Source organism: Thermobia domestica, chromosome 4 (genome assembly GCF_964235325.1).
Source record: "Thermobia domestica chromosome 4, izTheDome1.hap1.1, whole genome shotgun sequence".
In the NCBI taxonomy this organism is placed as follows: Eukaryota; Metazoa; Arthropoda; class Insecta; order Zygentoma; family Lepismatidae; genus Thermobia; species Thermobia domestica.
Genome location: NC_137457.1, coordinates 34,607,165 through 34,621,711, shown reverse-complemented (window position 1 = coordinate 34,621,711; position 14,547 = coordinate 34,607,165). Strand labels below are relative to the sequence as shown.

The window sequence follows — 14,547 nt, the reverse complement described above, 5'->3', positions numbered from 1 at the left end:
TTACCGTTGTAAAGACCTCCAGAATTGGGAAAAACACAATAAATGTATAATTAATATTAATGCAAATACTCAGGGCTGCGGTGACACTTCTAATGGGTCCCATATTCGATTTCAGTTTCTTTCAAGTGTTTTTTTTTTTTAGTAGACAAACACCGTGAACATGCATTTCCTCGTGATTGTCCCATTTTACTTAGTTAAAAACTCTATTTTATTTACTCAACTATATACTTTTGATGTATGGTTAATGAAAGGTCATCATTTGTCCCGGAAATTCCGGGACTGTCACGGAATCGAGATCTGCGTCCCGAAAATGTTTCTCGGGACGCTTAAATGTCCGTGCTTTCAGCGAAGAAGAAAGGAAGGAAATATCATATTTTTTTTCATAAGATTAGGTATATAATTATTCTCTTCAACTTCTGAGTATGGCAGTTCAAAAGTTGAAAAATTGAAGAAAGAATAAAAGACTTGAATACATAAATCATGGATTTAATTAAGTTAAAAAAAATAAACGAAAGAAGTTCTTCAAGATAACAAACGCCGCCAGAACATATTGTCAATGAATTAACAGTTCTTAAAAGAAAAAAAACGAACAGACAAAACGTGTTAAAGGAAACATGATATCTTGAAGAGCTAAAACAGGCTCTGAAAGCCTCGAAACGTAATAGATCCTGAGAAAAAGAAATTGCTTACCAGGGGAGAAGGGATAAATCATCTACTTTCGTTTGCTTAACTAGGGAAGAGAAGGTCTACTAAAATGACCAAAACTGTGATTACGCAATACCTGAACAACTCTATCTAATGGAAGGAAGGAAGTTAGTATATAACACATCTTTTCATTTTAAGCATTTAGTAGCGTCCCGGATCTTCATTTTTTAAATATGGTAATCCTACAACCCTTCTGGGTTGAACGAAAAACTAATTAGTAGGTGTTAGAATTAGTATGGGAGAAAGAAAAAAATTAGATGTAATTAAGAGGAGGAAGAGGAACTGGTTGGGACATTGACTGAGAAGGAACTGTATTATGAGGGACGTGCTAGAGGGTATGGTGGAAGGAAAGAAAGAGGAAGTGAGGAGGATATCGTTGATGGACGATATCAAAACAGAAAATTGTTACGCCAAGGCAGAGACTAGCTGAGGACCCTGGTGCATGGGAGCTTCTCAGTTGCAGCAAGTGACCTCCCAATAAGGGTTGTGAGGTTAAAGTTGATGGGTGCTGAATATTAATTAAATATAATCAATATTATGTAGCCTAGTTTCTATAGCAAAGGTGAATTTCTGGAAGGAGCTGTGGCAGGGTTGGCTGGTTAAAAAAAAAAAGAAAAGAAAAGAAAACTGGTTTAAACCAGAAAACGAAAAATGTTCATAAAAGTGTAAGTGTTCGTAAAATCTTGATGAACTCATATTTGTGGGTTATCACGTTTCACTCCCTTATATTATTCGTATTATATTTAGATCCAAATTCCCCATTCATTACTCAAAGAGATTACACTACAAAAGCAACTTCTTTTTTGTATAAGTTTATGAATGTTTCTTTTGTGATTTTTTATAGTTTGTTATTATTGTTATGCAATTGGAATCAAAAGCTTAAATATTGTTTCGTTTTAATAATGTGTACTATTGATCGAAATGCTGTACTTTTTGGGGGGGTCATACAAACTCCACGAGAGACATTTATTGAAATCAGAAGTATCTTTGGTATCTATTTATGTATAAGTGGGTCAGAGCCAATTCGTATCTTTATTCACTTCTCTTACTGATATGCAAATTAAGTTGTTATATTTCTTTAACTTGGACTAATAAAAGTCGTAGTGAACTAACTTGGACTAAATTAGTTATGTACTCTGCAGTATTTTGAAATTATCCGTATGTAATTCTGTATAATGGTTTCACTTGTGCAACTGTTTATCTTTTTGTCCTTCTGAAATGACTCTTGATAATTATATTAACAAGTATGTAAAGATCAGTACAATGCATTTTTATCAGGAGTCCGTGAGTGAGTGGTAGAGTATCGCATTTGTGGCTATAATTATTCTCGGTTTCGAGTTTAAATGGAGGATAATTTCTCTTGGATGTAAGCCGAGTAGCAGTTTAGATTCCGCTTGAAGCTTATGTGACCCCTTCCGACATAACCCGTTGTTGCATAATAACTCCAAGGCGAAACAAACTTATTTCTCTCCACATGTGATATAAATATATAGTGCTAATTATTTAAACCATAAAATCCTGGTTTAAACAAACAAAAAAAAACGTTTGTGTTTTTTTCAATGAAAAAAAAAGGTTTTTGCCCACCCTCGTTGTCAGTGTTAATCATGAATTCTCACAAATTGCTGTTGTGAGAGTTTATTTTAGCGTCCGTTTCATCACCAATACTATGTAAGAAGTGGAGCTACGCTACAACGTGCCCTCTCGCAATCGTATCCGAGTCTCGCGCCGAAGACACGATACGTGGAAGCACTAAATCAGTCTCCTATGATGTACTAGTATATAAACAGTCTCGTCTTTTAAATGCCGTTTTATTTTTAATTATTTAACGAAAATAATTGTATTTGCAATATATTATTTTAAAAACTTTCATTTATTATAAGTATTAAACATGTTTCATAGAAACATAATAGATGAACTTCCTTTGGAGGTTCCAGGTCCATTTTCCCTCTGTGGCTACACCCCTGACAATACATCCTATGCCCTGTCGCGTTAGATCGTTATTTAATGCTGCGAATAATTAAATTACGGCTTCTAATGCTTGAACAAATGTTAAGGTAGAATTCTCTAACAGTTTCCGTTTGAATAATTTTTAGCAAAAATGTAACCACACAAGTAGCAAATATTCAACATTTAGACAGCTGATCAAGTGGTTAGCTCGCGCACTTTTGGTGCACGGGGTCTTGGGTTCGATGTCCAATGCAGACCCACTTCTTACACAGCCTTGGTTTGAAAGGGGACGCCGAACTTCAATAAATAATGACAACAGCTTGCAGCTTTTATAAAATTTAATAAAAATTGCAAATGGCATTGTTTTCGTCCAATTCCAGCATGTAGCCTAATTACTTATTGCAGTAAAATATTATTTGATCCATTTAAACTAAACATACAGCAGTTAGTGTTTGCTGGTAATTTGTTTACTTTCGTCCCGTGAGATATTTTATGTAGAACTTCCCTCGAAGGAAAAAAAGATGAAGAAATTGCTCTGATTGCTCATAAGTCTTGATTATCATAAGAACACTTTCATCAACTCATTGCTGTGTGTAAATAATTATTAGCACAAGTTATAACATTGTCTTTTTTTTCTATATAAGAAAACTGTATTGATATAACAGCCATGCGTTTCCTGAATGAAAGGGACATGGAGCAGCTTATTCCACAGATCGGCCTCCGTGCTAAATTCTGCTAGAACTGGACTGTTTGGTCTCAAGCTGTCGACACTCAAAATGTAAGAGCATTTCCAAATAATACTTATGAGTTGACACAGTACTTGTACAAAGAAATTTGGTACGAAAACATTTAGTGTGGAAAAAGTAGTTTATAGAACAAGAATATATTATAACATTCTTCTTGCATAATGTACGTTGTGCGAATAGTTGATCATGAGCATATACTTTGTACTAAGCACCCATTGAAAATGTTTCATGTATAATTACCTGCGAAGAATATACAAGTCACATCTTTGTGTTAAACAGGGAGATGGGGTTCTGTAGGAGATAGTGTTGTATTGTTACATTCTTATGGTTTTGTTTTACAATGTGCAACAACAATCAACTATTGTCAAGACTTCCAGTTTAATTGTAATTTTGGCCATTTTTTTTAAATCTCATACTTAGTGCTAAGCTTATATGAGGAATACTTTTTTTTTTAGTTGAATATACGTGAAATGTTATATAATGAATAATATATTAACTGCTTCAAAGGTGAGTTTCGTTGAATTTTCTGCCTATTGCATTACGGTGTCTTTAGCTACGCACAATGCTGGGTCGCTCCGTTTTGTCAGATCCGAGTATTTTTTCTTCTTTTTTTCGTTAGTTGCCTTCTGATGTCCCACACAGAGACTTTTCCTTTATTGATGCCTTGGGAAAGACAGAGAATGCAGTCAGTAAATACTTGCTTTTATTAATAGGTTTGAAATTTTAAGTACGTAGTATAACCACCCTTAGTTAGGTGATGAAGTCCAATCTCTTCGGACCGAAACTTGTAAATCACAAAGTAGTAGCCTAGAGGATGGTTACACCAATTTAGCTCTAGCAATTTAGCTCAAGATACTAATTTCCTAGAATTTTACTGTTTCATATCGTCTTTTTATAAAGTTTGTTTCTCATTTTTACTGTAAAATACTCAGCTTTTCGTGAAGCTTTTCTAATCACTCATCGATTTTTTTTTCTCCGGACAGTGACAATTCGTATTTAATTGTTGTGGCTTGCATACGCTTTCCTGTAACTTTTAAAAAGTTTATTATTAGTGTATTAAGTTTGCTTCTGAATAATGATTCTCAACCGTACTTTCCAGTATGTATGTATTTAATATGTTTATTTGTAGGTTAATCCTTCCTTTGAACCGGAGTTTGAAGATTCCATACTGGACATATCTACGAGCGTATTAAAAGCAACAGGTGCAGAAGAAGTATTTTTACAGCGTCGAACGAACACAGCAAAAACTTTACCGGACACTTCGGAACCAATTGTTGGACGAGAAGAATTAGCAAATTCAAATCAGCAAATTCAGCTTTATGAACCACTGTGTACAAGGAAAGATTTTGAAGTAAACAGGGAATAGGATGATAATTTTGTAAGTTATTGATATTATGAACTTTTTATTTTATATTTGTACGTATAGCTGGGCTCACTTTACGGAGCAGCGTACTTCCAGACGCTTCGTAATGCACTGCTAAACGAGGCCACTTCGAAACCATAGATGTGAGAAATAACCAAGTTCTCAATGACAATTCGTTATTTTAAAAAAAAGGTACCTTTCACTCTGTTCACATACATAGTCCCAGTTTCATTGTTCTCAATTTTATCATACCATGTTTATTTTACTGTGAACAATTCCTTGTATATTCAGTCACTGTTCATACAAAAGTATTTCGACAAATTAAGTAGCAGCATTTGCACTATGCTTCCTTGAAGATTTTAAATTACCTTTCGCTCTTTATACATTACCTTTGTTCAAGCTTGTATCTGTTTTCTCGAATATTAACTCTCTTCTATTAAGCATGAACATTAGATCATCCAATATGCAATATATGTTTCGGTGATTTATATTACAGGTTCTCAAAGTACTACAGAGCTCCATGGATGGGAAAGGTCTTATTGCAGCAGGAAATACAACCCGCGGACTCTTAACACAGAGGCAGAGAAAAGAGCTTGGTGGAATAATAATCAGAGCGATCTTAGGTGATAGCACATCCTTAAAAGTTCACGCAGAAACCTTTACTAAGTTAGCTCTTGAAATAAGAAAAATATTTCCGAAGGAGCTTCCAGCTATTTACTTCACTTCTTCATTAAGTGCTATCCCTTACCGAAAGAAACGGAACGCTGGTGGCATCTTGTATGAAGCTTATATATCAAGGCGCAGAAGATTCCGCAAACTTGGGGAGCTTCCTGGATTCAGTAGGTCAAGAAACTCAGGACCCTCATCACCAGCAACACTAACAGATTCCAGCTGTACTGAAGATGATACTGAAGTCGGTATTTTTTCAGTTGCCAAATATTTTGAAAGTGCTAGGATCTATTGTATAATATATTTACTTTATCTGCTAAATATTTTAAAGCACTTAAGCCTTAAAGAAAAGGTTCACTCTGGTGAATGGAATCTTTTATCAGCTTACAAGACAAGATATCGTTTTTGTGATAGTGACTTTATCTCCCAAGCGAAGTGCATATAATTAATTATCAATAATTAAGTTTAACGGACCACAGTTATACCCTTTTAGCAAAAGGAGCTGGATGGTTAATGAAAGTGAATGATGGTGGAATTAAGTTTTATGTGGTCTCCCAACGGAGATCGAACTCGGGACCATGCGCACTAAAGGCATATGTGCTAGCCACTAGAGCAGCTGGAGACACAAGAAAAGTGCAACCCGCGAATTGATGTATGGGTATTGCTGTATTAGGACTAAATTTTCAAATTTTTGCTATGTTCTTTTCACGTCCTAATCCTGCTAATTGCATTTGTTTCCGAATGACTCATGTAAACACTAAAATTTTCCCGTTATTCCATTTCTGAGAACTATTAGTAAGATCTGACAAAAAACACACACTATACAAGTGTAAATAAGTAATTTTAATAACGTGTAGGTGCTCTAGGTTGAATATTTAACGAAGAAAAAGAAACCTACCTTGCATCTCGTGCTTTTGATCCTGGTTAATATTTCATTTCTTCAATATTGCCTCCCGAGCTGGAGCCTTGGTCTGAAATCCTCCTACTATATACTAGAATTTGTATTATATTTTTATTTATTTACATGCTATTTTATTGTTATTATTCTTTTATTTATTTATTTTTGTTTTTAAATCCTGTAATACTAAACACACCACATGTCCCCAAAGCACTGAATATTCTTTCACCGTAACAGCTCGAACTGTGTCTTTTCGTTCTGGTGAGGTGAACGTATTGTTGTCATTGTTAAAACAAGCTTGTATTTAGGAGAACAGGCTGGAATAGATTATACTCACCTTACATCCTTGTGTGTAAATGAACAAGAGAAACAAGTGAAAGAAGTGTAAATTATTAAAACAAAACAAAATATTTTCTTTAATACGTTTTACATCTCCAAAACGAAAGGATATAATTCGAACTTTAAGGTGAAAGAATGTGTTTTGTTTTGAGGACACGTCGAGTGTTTCATATTACAAAACTTAAAAATCACAGTGTCTTCTAGTTCGTAGTAGGAATGTTCGAGACCAAGGGAGAAGCGCAGGCAGAAATATTAAAGAAAGAATTAATAAGGATAATAAAGCACTGGATGTAATGTGAGTTTCTTTCAGAAGTACTTTTATTACTTAGTATAGTCTAAGCATCGGGGCTAAAAAATTGAGGTCTAAGGGCAAATCATGTAACAATTTGGCATCCGATATTTTTTTGAATATATACCCATCACTGATCACAAAAACACCAGAGCCGGATGCCAGAAAGCCGAAATTTTAGCCATTTGTATTATTCACTATATCTTCGTAACTATTGAAGCTAAAGCATACAAAGTTTTTTCATTTTGTTTGCGTAATTGTCTTCAAATTAATTTCAGTGCATTTTTGAGCTAAATATAATGGTTTTCTTGTTATTTTCACTTAGTATTGGTTGCGTGTGAAGTCAGTTTTTAGCCACAGATTATTTACAAGATCGAATTTGGAAAAATGTGTCTTCTAAACGTTTTTCGCCATTTTATGCTCTTCCAAAAAATGCATGCTTATATTAGTGTAGGACTAATAGTGCCTGAGTTAAAGCGACTTTATTCTGTCGTGTGTGAAACTGATCACGGCGCGGCCCAAGAGTTACCTTCCCACAAGCGGTATATATCAGCAGCTGATAATGATTAATATATATATATAATCTTGTCTGCCTGTAAGTCTATAATCCTGATAATTAAGTCTGTGTATAAACTAATTACAGTTATCCAGTTTTAATATGAATTGAGGGGCTTTTTCCAAAATAACCCTTGTTAAAATACAAAATTTCTCTGAAGAATAAAAAGAGAGCTTTCTCTAGTATACAGTATGAGAAACTCTGCAAATCTGTTTCTTTATACGTGTCTCTGATACCTTGTAAAACATGCAGCTTTCTTTTCATTTTTCTGAAAAAAAATCTTGTTTCAACAAGGGTTGCTTTTGCCACAAGTCCTTCGATTTATTTACTACAATCAATACTAAGCGAAATAGAGCAGGAACCAGATTTCAAAATTGCCTTCAAGAGAGAATCATGAACAATTTGCCATCCACGTTTTTTTATACATTACCACCGTTTCCTCTTAATACTTACTGTAAAGGTCAGAAAAAAATACGATATGCCTAACACATTTTATAAATGATCAGTTTTTAAACTAAAATCTTATTTACAGAAGAAGCACTTACCTATTATTAAAATTGTATACAGTTGTTATAATAAAATAAATCTATAATAAGAAACGTAATAGAAGGAATTCATATACATAAGAAATGTCTATACCTAAGAACATTTTTTTTTATTTTTAGAGTTAGTTCTTAATAATGTTATGCCACTCTTATATAACGGTAACCAAGAAAGTTCTGTCCCTTTTCCATCCGCATTTTCGAACATCGATATGCCACCTTAGACGTACGTGGAAGATCAAAAATAGTTCCCATCAACATCGACGACCTTCTGCCAAAGAAAAAAAGTTTTTTTTTTACATATCTGGTCTCTAGTACTTTTACAAAAGATAAAATATTAAAAAGCATTAAAATCAGATACCTGAAGCGTCATCTCAATATTTACTTTCTTTCAGTTGCTCCATCTGTGGCTGAACACCTGCAGTGGCTGAGTAATGCAATCCAGCCATGGTCCCTCGTCGAACTGTATTGGAAGGAAACCGTAGACTCTCGGCTAAAATATTTAGAAGATACTGAAGTTACTCTGAGCGAGTATTTCAATAAATACCCAGCCTTGAAGCAACAACAGGGATATCAACTGGTAAGTGGTGTAGGGGGATATGTTAGTGCATTGGTTATTTTTTCACAATATTCGAATCAAATGCTAAATACGAATAATTTTTATCGTTTCTTATGAATCTTAGCCCTCACAAGCAGCAGCATCAGTTTTGACGAATAATTGTCTCATAGATACGAAATTCAATTGTATGCTTTTTCTTGTAAGAGAAAACTACAAAATATTGCATTACAAAAAGTGTAAGATCAAATTTGAGAGCAAACAAGTTTTATATTTCATTCTATTAAGTTTCTTTTTTTCTTTTCTTTTCTTTTTTTTTTTTTTGTATATGTGAAAGCTGGTTTAGATGTTTCTCTTGAGTAAGTCGTTATCTTTTTCTTTCTCAAGAAGCAAGTCAGAAACTTTGTAGTGTGTAAGTTGGAGTATATTTTATATAGCTTCAAGGGTTAAATTATATCAGTTGTCCTGTGTCTTCGCAGGTAAGAATTTTGGAAATAAACGTAATATTTGTATATTTCTCCATTCTTCAATTTAAAGCTAACGAGGGTACCTACTTAAATATGTTCACAATTCACAAACTGAGATTGTCAGCTATACGGTCCGTCATGATTTATAATACTTTAGTGCCATTCGCTAACGTTCCTAGAAACATTTCTGTTTCCTAGATGATACAATAAAGTGTGATGCAGGGGGAAGTGTAGGTGATCATCAGCAGCACCTTAATATATACAACCATTTTGTAGTGCGTTTGGATTTGATAAGACCTCATATTCTATGCCTGGCCTGAAACCCAGAACTACCGTATCTCGTGGGAACATGAAAACAATTATAAACCAAACAGTCAAACTTAGTTGAACTTCGCCAGTAAGTTTATCTACCACTAAAATCCCATCAAAATCTGCTTAATGTTTTTCGAGTAATTGACGAAAGAACATAAATTCTAAAAATTGTTTCTTTGCCTGATCAACTATCGTGACAATCTATTTCCTATATATGAAATTTTGTAACAAATTTAGGGACGCACATGACTTTTGAATTATTTCATAATATGTGTAGCTTAAATGTCATAAATCACTGATGACCTAATGGCGGCTCGCTGGCTAATCAGATCCGCGAATAAAAATGAACAATATATATATATATATATATATATATATATATATATATATATATATATATATATATATATATATATATATATATATATATGATTGGTTTATGTTTCAACTGCATGAATACTAGCAAGAATATAGCAGATTACCTTAATTTACCTAAAGCGCGATTTGATTTTTAACTGTGAAAAACACATCTTTATCCTTCTGGTTTCCAAACCTATTCTCCATGGTGAGGTCATTAATACCTGACTGGTTTGAGAAAAGGCACTTTTATATAGTTACTCCCAAATGTTAATAATTCAGTAGTTTCTATGTAATAGGCTATATATGACAGAGATATTAATAGGTTTCTGACATCAACACTGCTTTTTATTTCAGTTACTTACCGATTTTGATTACAAGGAACCTGGAAAAAACTATTCACAGTTTAGTGGCATCCTTAGGGTCCGTGACAAAATAATAAAAATAGCAAATGAGAAGCAGAAAAACTCCAGAGAATAACAAGTGAGAAGCAGAAAGACTCCGCCTCAGTTTTTCAGAATTTCTTATGTATGAATGAAGTTTTAAAACCAATTTTGCGGAACCTGAAACGGCTACAAAATTGTACAGCTGGTATGGAAAACATAATACAAAGCAGAGTCTGGCTAGACATCATGGCCAAAACTGAAGAGCAGGATAGTTTAATGCTCCCGTTGATTTTTTTTATTATTATTATTATTATTCCGAGATAAGCAATCCTCTTGGTAGCCATGCTACCATTCATAAATTGGGTGCTGTTTATTTATCACTACCTTTTCTGCCTGGCCATTTGCTTTCACAATTGAATCACATATTTCTCTTAGCATTATTTCATGCATCAGACAGAGTACAGTTTGTTAATGACATAGTTTTTAAGCAAGTAAGTGAACAACTTAACTTCTTGCGTAATACTGGTATTAATGTATCCACAGATGTGCACACAGGTAATATAAGGTTTCATGTTTGTTTCTCAGGCGATAATCTTGGTCTAAACAATATTTTGAGGTTTGTGGAAAGTTTTGTTGCAGACTGTTGGTGTCGAATATGTTCAGTAAATAAAAAACAGTTGCAGACCATGTGTTTTGAAAATCTGTTCTTCATAAGGACAATAGTAAATTATGAACATGCTGTATTGTTACAGAATAAATCAAAAACTGGTATAAAAGAAAGATGTGTCTTTCTTGATACATTGCATGGCTTTCAACTTTTTGACCACGTGTCTGTTGATATTCTTCACGATTATTTTGAAGGTTGCTGTCGCTATGTCATGCCATTTCTTGTTGAATTTTTACTAATTCGTTCTAAACTTACTTCACTTAACATTTTAGAAAGCAATTGAAAGCTTTTAATTATGGCCCGACTCAGGTTCAAAACCCACAAACTGTATTGTTGTTGATGGTTGCAATGTAAGAATTAAAACATCAGCTGCTGAGATGATGGTATTGATAAGACACTTGGGTCTGATAATTAGAGAGTATGTACCCACAGACTGTGAGGTGCGCGGGAGTTGTATTTATATGTAACGTAAAATTATGGATAGGCTACTTAATCGCCGAGTTTGTGTTGATTCCACAGAACAGTTGCAATTTATGATTACAGATTTTCTTTCTGCAAAGGTCTCTTGTAACCGACTGAATATTTTTAAAACAATAGCATTAAGAAAACAGCTACTCCTCAATGATATTTTTATTGAAAACAAAACGTTGGATGCCTTTGCATGTGCAAAGAAAGTATCAGTTAGTAATTTAACTAATCACCTCCTGTGTGAGCGGTTTGATCTGCGGCAATCAAACTTGTTCGTAGTGAAGTGGATTAAAGTTAAGGGTCAGAGGTTACATATTTCTTCTGTTGTCACAGTAGATCTATGCATTGATACACTCCTGCTTTTGCACAAATTACTAAAATATTTGTTGCTGATGATGGATGAGTTTTTTTCTTATGTTCTCTGTTTCAAACAGTGGAATTGGACTTATTATTTTGCATATCATGTACATAGAACCAATGAGAGTGACTGGTTTCAACCCTCTGCTCTGTTTTCTTTAGTGCCGAATGCAATTACTATAATGTGCGACAGTAAGATATACATAACTGTCAGAATGCCCTTAGAATAGCTTGGCTAGCTTAGATTACATGGAGTTCCATCATTTTATATTTTATGTATTTATTTTTTATTTTGTTTATTTATTTATTTGTTGCTTGAGAAGTTAAAGGGAACTGTACTAGGTCTGATTTAATAGGTTTTGTCTTTCCTGTTTTATAGAAATTGTAAGAAGCTTCTTTCTCATGAGTATAAGGGATGAAAACAGACAAATATTGTTATGTCATGCTTATAAATGGCAATTATTTACTATTATTCCATTGTATGCGAAATCTATGAGCCACACAAGTCCCTCGTTAGATGATGTGGTAGAAAAGTATATGAGTGTGAACGTGGAACACTGTGTTGTGAATTTTTTTTTCTTGGGAAGTTAAAGGGAACTGTACTAGGTCTGATTTAATAGGTTTTGTCTTTCCTGTTTTATTGTAATTGTAAAAAGCTTCTTTCTCATGAGTATAAGAGATGCAAACACACAAATGTTGTTATGTCATGCTTATAAAAGGCAATTATTTACTATTATTCAATTATATGCAAAATCTATGAGTCACACAAATCACTTGTTAGATGATATGGTAGAAAAGTATGTGAGTGTTGACGTGGAACAGTGTGTTGTGAAATTTCTTTGATATGAAGACGAAAATTAGTAAAATATTCAGATGAGTCCAATCATCCGGCATTTTACAATTAGTGAGTACTACAATTCACTCTAAGAAGAGTTTCTGTTAGACCCTCCATTAGGGACTGTCATCCTCCCAATGCGACGAGTACACCTTTGACCGAGAGATATTTCAATGTTAATATATGAATAAAACATTTCGACACCCCTTCCAAGTAGTATTGGGCATAATCTCACTTGCCAAGTGCTAACAGAGACTGTGACTCTGAGCAACCTCGTTTGAGATTATCTTGTACTTATGTACACTATTCAAAGGTTAACTATTGACAGAATTACCTTAACAAGGAAAAAACCTCATCTTACATGTAGTACTTTATTGTATTTGTTAGTTCTTCATTTCGATATATCCGCCCGCGCTGGAGCCTTGGTCCCGCTCTCGAATACTCCTACTGCAAACTAGAATAAATTGAAAGTGTGTGAATTTCTTTTAAAGTTCTAAAATAAAACATTCCACATGTCCCCAAAACAATAAACGTTGCCACTTTAACTGCTTGAACTGTGTCCTTTTGTTCCGAAGGTGTAAAACGTATCGAAGAAAATATTTCGTTTTTTAATAATTTACACTTCTCACTTTTCTTGTGTACACTACTTTGCTAAATGATTCAATTCCACTCTGTTCTCCAGAACACAAATTTATTTTTATAATGGAAATAATTTTAATACGTTTACATCTCCAAAACGAAAGGACACAGTTCGAGCTGTTAAGGTGAAAGAATTTTAGTGGTTTAGGGACATGCGGAGTGTTTCGTATTTCATGGCTTTAAAAATCACATTATGATATTTCTTTTAGTTTTTAATAGGAGTTTTCGAAAGCAAGGCCCCAGCGCAGGCAGATATATTGAAAGGGAGATTCAACAAAGATAATAAAGCAACACATGCAAGGTGTGTTTCTCTTTTTCTTTTTTTAAATATGCATCCTAGAACTTATACAGATTATTATATGGTTATCTTAACTCTATTCAGCTTGAAGTCATGTGTAAACTTCACTCGCGTTTATGTTATTCAAAAACATCAAATTCCACATATGCATTCGGACATGTCTATAGGTTATTTAACAAATGATACGCTTTGTCCAGCGTCTATAGCACACTATAAGTAATAGTAAGTGTGTACTCTCATGCTCATGAGAGAAAATAATACTTGGAATTGAACATCCCTCGTACTTAGTTAAGTGTCTATTTACACTTTATCGTAAAAGTTCATAATCTTTACATTATTCGTATTTCATAATTTTGTGTTGTATTTTTGTTTGTAATTTTGTTTACATTATTTGTTGTATTACATTTGTTGGAACAATTCTTGTACTCCCATATTGAAACGCAATTAATATTTTTTGAACGAGAATGGCAAGTTTTTGTATTTTTCAATTACCATACGTTTCATGTGTTGCATTTTTGTTATTTTGTAACAAAGTAATTTGCAATAATGCTTTAAAATTAGAAGTGAAGTAAAATATAGTAGTTCAGTACAATGTTTATTCTTTTCTCCTGAAGAATGTAACAATGTTTCATGTGTGAGAATGTGTAAAGTTATGTAAATTTTTCACCATAATACAAGACGTTTGTAAAATTTCAACTGGTGTTTTCTATTCATAATATGTGTTTCGCTTATAATTGTACAAAGAATTGGTTGTAGGTACCCACTTCTCTTTAAGTTATATTTTGTTCATGGACCGGTCATGAGGACGAACGATAGTCCATTCTCAGCAGGCAAAGCAGACAGTAGACCGTACCTCGTTCTCTGTCTGTCTGTCTGTGTGTTTAGGTAGAAAATTTTTCAAAACAAATAACTTTATTTCGGGGTAAGGCAAAAAGAAAAATCCAACAGAAATGTAAAAGTCCATACTTAAAATTCCCTCACTTTTCCAGGTAGGTGAGAATCCTGAAATTATAATAAACAATGCCAAAGCGTTAAGTTTGTCTTACTCCCACAGAAGTTTAAAATGTACGCTATTGAAAATAATTTATTTCATTATGGTATATAGTGAGGGATGCCTATCTTGTTACAGTAAAACGCTGGAAGAAAGAATT

General features: G+C 33.7%; 1 protein-coding gene across 1 annotated transcript; it reads left to right on the top strand.

The window, feature by feature from the left end:
- The first annotated feature begins 4,829 nt into the window (after positions 1-4,829).
- LOC145683288 (uncharacterized) lies at positions 4,830-9,627 on the top strand. Its single transcript, XM_081754651.1, has 2 exons — positions 4,830-5,678; positions 8,450-9,627. Exons 1-2 carry the CDS (start codon positions 5,282-5,284, stop codon positions 8,728-8,730), a joined length of 678 nt encoding a protein of 225 aa, XP_081610777.1. The 5' UTR covers positions 4,830-5,281; the 3' UTR covers positions 8,731-9,627.
- Positions 9,628-14,547: the final 4,920 nt, after the last annotated feature.

Bases quoted from the DNA above. Each gene is read 5' to 3' on its own strand.
- LOC145683288 (XM_081754651.1), top strand. From the start codon at position 5,282: ATGGATGGGAAAGGTCTTATTGCAGCAGGAAATACAACCCGCGGACTC. The intron at 5,679-8,449 runs GTATTTTTTCAG...ACTTTCTTTCAG, and splicing joins TGAAGATGATACTGAAGTCG to TTGCTCCATCTGTGGCTGAA.